At 57.0% G+C, this 5,140-nt stretch overlaps 2 protein-coding genes across 3 annotated transcripts in view; both read right to left on the bottom strand.

Moving 5' to 3' along the window:
- The window catches only part of LOC108448384 (repetin-like), a 3,357-nt gene extending 2,968 nt beyond the window's left edge, over positions 1–389 (bottom strand). The window contains 1 exon segment of the mRNA XM_017741094.1: positions 341–389. Within this exon segment, the coding sequence (XP_017596583.1) occupies positions 341–389 (49 nt within the window).
- Positions 390–1,023: 634 nt separating this feature from the next.
- MAPKAPK2 (mitogen-activated protein kinase-activated protein kinase 2) overlaps positions 1,024–5,140 on the bottom strand; it is a 12,507-nt gene continuing 8,390 nt past the window's right edge. Inside the window, exons 3-10 of one of the 2 annotated variants that reach the window (XM_017741153.1) lie at positions 4,998–5,062; positions 4,288–4,367; positions 4,076–4,202; positions 3,741–3,816; positions 3,493–3,617; positions 3,151–3,236; positions 2,946–3,026; positions 1,024–2,410 (exon numbers count right to left, since the gene is read on the bottom strand). In XM_017741153.1, the coding sequence (XP_017596642.1) occupies positions 2,267–2,410; positions 2,946–3,026; positions 3,151–3,236; positions 3,493–3,617; positions 3,741–3,816; positions 4,076–4,202; positions 4,288–4,367; positions 4,998–5,062 (784 nt within the window). In that variant the 3' untranslated portion in view covers positions 1,024–2,266. The remainder of the gene's footprint in view (positions 2,411–2,945; positions 3,027–3,150; positions 3,237–3,492; positions 3,618–3,740; positions 3,817–4,075; positions 4,203–4,287; positions 4,368–4,997; positions 5,063–5,140) is intronic. The other variant, XM_017741154.1, reaches the window with a different exon arrangement.

Genomic DNA, 5,140 nt, shown 5'->3' with positions numbered 1-5,140 from the left:
CACCGCCCCACATCATCCCACACCATCCTACATCATCCCACATCATCCCACACCATCATCCCACACCATCCCACATCATCCCACATCCCACACCATCATCCCACACCATCCCACATCATCCCACACCATCCCACATCATCCCACATCATCCCACACCATCATCCCACACCGCCCTACACACCACACTGTCCCACATCATCCCACACCATCCTACATCATCCAACACCACCCCACACCATCATCCCACACCGTCCTATCATCCCACATCATCCCACACCATCATCCCACAGCGCCCCACACCACACCACACTGTCCCACATCATCCCACACCGCCCCACACCATCATCCCACACCGCCCCACACTGTCCCACATCATCCCACACCATCATCCTACACCCTCCACACCACCCCACATCATCCCACACCATCGTATATCATCCTACACCACCCCACACCACCCCACACCATCGTCCCACACCACCCCACATAATCCCACATCATCCCACACCGTCTCACACCATTCCACACCACCACCCCACACCACCCCACACCGTCCTATATCATCCCACATCATCCCACACCACCCCACATCATCCCACCCCATCCTGCATCATCCTGCATCATCCCACACCATCACCCCACACCGTCCCACACCATCCCACACCATCCCACACTGTTCCACACCGTCCCACACCATCCCACACTGTTCCACACCATCCCACACCATCCCACACTATCACCCCACACCATCCCACACCATCCCACACCATCACCCCACACCGTCCCAGAGCCCCAGAGCCCCAGCCCAGGGCGGGTGACACATGCTGGGGAGGGAACTCGCTCTGCAGCAGCCACCAAAGCTCGAGCAGCTGTCCCCAGGCAAAGGGATGTTGAGCCCCTGGAGAACATCCTGCGGAGCTCAGCCTCTCTGGGGGAAAAAAGAGCAATTTTAGGACACGGGGAGAGCAGCAGGAGAACTGGGGGGACTCTTCACAGCCACACAAGCAAGGAGGAGAGACTGGGTGACGCTTGAAGTGTCTTTAATCCAAAGGACCGAAGAGCAGACCGGGAAGATTAGTATAAGCCAACAGACAAAAATAATTAAAAAAAAAGGAAAAAAAAAAGGGATAAAAACCGGTTTTCAAAACAAATTAAAATTCCATACAGTGTCTAAAAGATCGCCTAAAAACTAAACATCGCCTTAAAAAGTTGTTTTTCCCCATTCAAACACATTTAACGAAGTGAAACATCGTGACAAATAATAATAATAATAATAATTCATGGACTAAAGACTTCAGAGCAGCCGCCCTGCTCCCAGCAGGAGCCACACTGGGGGGGCAGCAGCACCCCCAGCCCCAGCCAGGGAGGGGTCAGCGCTGCCATCCTGGCTCAAGCTGTGCCACCTCCACCCCTCCCCTGCCACCCACTTGTCCCCAGGGCAGCACCTCCCCGGGGCTGGGCATGGGGTCAGGGGGGACACACCTGTAACACATCCCTGCAGGGCTGGGGCTGCAGGAGCTCCTGCCCACCCCCTGCCCACCCCTGAGGTCAGAGCTGTGTTCCAGGCACAGGTCCAGGCCACGGAGGGGGAGCCACGAGCAGCTCCAGGCTCAGGGACACGACACACACCCCACGCACGGACAGACGGACGGCGCTGCCAGGCAGATCCAGGCTCCAGCTCAGCTCAGGGAGGGGTGGGGCGCTGCTTTTTGGCTCCTGTGCTTTAACAGCAGCAGTTCTGGTGGCCACAGGGACCCCCCCTCATGCCAGCAGGACAGGGGGGAGGGCAGCTCTCCTTCCCTGCCCCGCTCCCAAGCCTGGAGCCCGTCTCTAGCCAGCATCCACACAGGGAACACTGTCTGGGTTTCAGCTCTACAGTAGTTTTTAAAAAATATTTATACGTTATATACCCTAAAAAGGTCACCACAGGAGTTTCCATGTCTTTGGAAGGAAGGAGAAAAAAAAAAAAAATATATATATATAAATCAAAACTGTTTCACAAAAGAAAAATAAAAATCCAATTATTGGCGGCGTTCACCTACAGGACAAAAATCCCTGGCTGCAGGTGTGGATCTCAGGGGAGCTCTTACCACCTGCTCCAGAAAGGTCAGAAACACAGGTGAGTAGCTAAAAATAACTAGTCTGGTATAAATGTCTGAATTCCATGCGCTCGATAGAACAGTCTGTTTCTTTTTGTCTTTTTTTTTTTTTAAAAATATATATATATAGTTATTGCTTTCTCGAGGGCCGGCGGGCGCGGGGGCCCTCAGTGGGGGAGCGCGGCGGGCTCGGGGGGGTTGGCTTTCTTCCTCCTCTTCATCAGCAACGGGTTCGAGGAATCCTCGATTTTCTTGATCTTGATTTGTTCATAGTCCACTCGCATGGTGGCCAGGGCACTGGTCATCTCCTCCTGCGGGCAGCGGGCACAGAGCCATCAGCAAAGCCCCCCAGGGTCCCCAGAGCCTGAGTGTCCCACTGCCAAATTTTCCAGCTCCCTCCCAAGCACAGCTCTGCCCCAGAGCCAGCACGCTCACACCAAACCGGAATCGTGGAAGTGATCAGGTTGGAAAAGCCCTCCAAGATGATTGAGCCCAACCATGTTCTGCCCTGTGAGGGTGGGGAGGGGCTGGGACGGAATTCCCAGAGCAGCTGTGGTTGCTTGGCAGTTTCCCAGGCCAGGCTGGACAGGGCTTGGAGCAGCCTGGGACAGTGGAAGGTGTTCCTGCCCGTGGCATTTGAGGTCCCTTCCAACCCAAACCATTCTCTGATTCCATGGTTAACCCAACACGGCCACTCCACCACTAAATCCTGTCCCCAAGTGCCACATCTGCACAGTTTCTAACACTTCCAGGGACGGTGAATGTTTGCAGTAAGACAGGAGAGGACAGTGCCCAGGTGACAGCCGGGTGCAGAGCGCTGCGGACAGGGACAGAGCGAGGCTTTACCTTCACATCCTCCCACAGGTCCTTCTCCTCCTTCAGCACACGGCTGGTGTGCAGCGGGGTCTGGGGCACCTGCATGGATTGCTGCCGGGAGAGGGGAGAAGCGTCAGCTGGGAGCCCCAGGCATCCATCCCATCCCATCCCATCCCATCCCATCCCATCCCATCCCATCCCACCCCACCCCACCCCACTCCATCCCCGCACTCACCATGATCCAGGGGTGGTTCATGAACTCCGTTATCGTCATGCGCTGGGTCGGGTCTGTCTTCAGCAGGTTGCGGATCAGCTGCTTCACTGCAAGGGTTTGGGCAGGGTCAGGAGCCAGCAGCTCCCAGAGGGCTCTCCGGAGCTCCAACCCCAGCCCCAAAACCCCTGCACACCCCTCCTGTGTGCCACACACCTGACCCTGCACAAAGCCTGCAGCAAAAGCCTCTCCAGCAGAGGTGACGACGCTGCAGCCCTGAGAGGTGACCCCAACACACCCAGGCTCCCCCCAGCCTTCAAAAGGAGACCTCGGCCTGGGGACAGCCACCGCAGGGAGCACATTTACCTTCCTCTGACACTTCGGACCATTCAGGATTGGGGAACTCGTACTGGCCCATTCGGATTCGCTTCTTCATGCCAGGAGAGATGGCCAGGCCGTGGTTGGAGTAGAAGGGGGGGTACCCGCACAGCCTGCACCAGGAGAGGGAACAGAGTCAATGTGCCACCCCAAAACCCTCCCCAGGAGCACCTGCAGGGCACAAGGCAGTGCCAGGAGCTGAGCCCGGCAGGAGGGAGAGGAACCCTCAGACTTACAGAATGTACATGATGACACCGAGGGACCACATGTCACAGGACTTGTCATACTTCTCTGGGCCCAGCACCTCTGGGGCTGGTGAAGACAGAAAGAAAATCCTAAGTCCAAGCGGCAGCACTGGGTGAGAGGGCTCTGACGTCCCACGGAGACACCAAGAGCCGCCCACAGCTCCGGGCACTCTGGGAAGCGCTGCCTGGAGCAGTGCAGTGTTGTCCCCAGCTCCCTGCGGCAGCTCAGGCTCCAGGCTGGATGCAGAGGTGATGGGATGGACGTGGCACCCTCCAAACCCCACCCAGCCCTGCAAACCCCCGAGCGCAGACCCCCAGGCACTCACCCACGTAGTAGGGCGTGTAGCACGGGGTGGCCAGGGAGTTGTGCGTGGTGGTTTCCTTGGCGAAGCCGAAGTCGGTGAGTTTCAGCACAGCGTTGGGCCTCTTGGAGGTGTACAGGAGGTTTTCCGGCTGGGAACACACAGGGAAGGAGGAGTGAGCAGCAGGGCTGGGGCAGCCTGGCCCTGGCACAGCCGAGGGGGGCCCAGGGTGGTACCTTCACGTCCCGGTGCGCGATGTTGATCGAGTGCAGGTACTGGATGGCTTCCCCAATGCTCTTCATGATCTCTGAAGCCTCTGAAGGAGCAAAGAAACCATCAGAAGCCTTCACAAGCAAGTAAAAAAAGGGCACCACTCTCTGGGTAACTCCACTAACCAGGAGTCAAAGAACCTGGCTGAGGTCAAAGGGGTTTTCTCCCCTTGAAGTCCCCCTTGCCATGGAGCCTCTGCCACTCTCCATCTCTGGGTAAGGAGCCTGCAACTCCTAGCAAGCCCCAGGGGAAGGGATGGGGCAGAGTCCAGCCCCTGACCCTAATACCAAGGAGGGGCTTGCACCATTTAGGACACCCAATCAGCAAGGAATCCAGCTGGGAAAGGCTTCCCCTTAGGATGGGAAGTCAAGGGGGCAACAGGCTCAGAGTTTGGGGTGTGTGGTTGCTTTTCCTGGCCACAGGAGTAGAGGGAATGAGATCAATGAGATCCACAAGAACCACAGCCAGTGGACTTCATTTTTTGAGGGAGGTGGGTGTTTCTGAGCGGGATGGACAGGGTGTGGAACAGCCCCTAACCCTGCTCTCAAGTGCACATGAAAAGCAGGGCCCTTGCACCCACATCCCTCATTCCTCAGTGCAAAACTCTGCTGGGGATTAAAAAGGGCATTGAGGGGATGGGCTGGACTGAAACCCCAGCAGGATGTGGGCTCCATACCCCGCTCTGTGAAGGCCTGGTCTCCCCTGTCCTGAATCCGGCTGAAGAGCTCCCCGCCATCCAAGCTGGAAGAGAAACGTGCAGTGTTACACGCTGCGGGTCCATCTCACACTGCCACAAGCGGCCCCAAACCCTCTGCTGCT

This window comes from Corvus brachyrhynchos, unplaced genomic scaffold (genome assembly GCF_000691975.1).
Source record: "Corvus brachyrhynchos isolate BGI_N302 unplaced genomic scaffold, ASM69197v1 scaffold338, whole genome shotgun sequence".
Classification (NCBI taxonomy): Eukaryota; Metazoa; Chordata; class Aves; order Passeriformes; family Corvidae; genus Corvus; species Corvus brachyrhynchos.
Note: the sequence above shows the minus strand (reverse complement) of the source record. Positions and strands in the feature narration are given on the sequence as shown.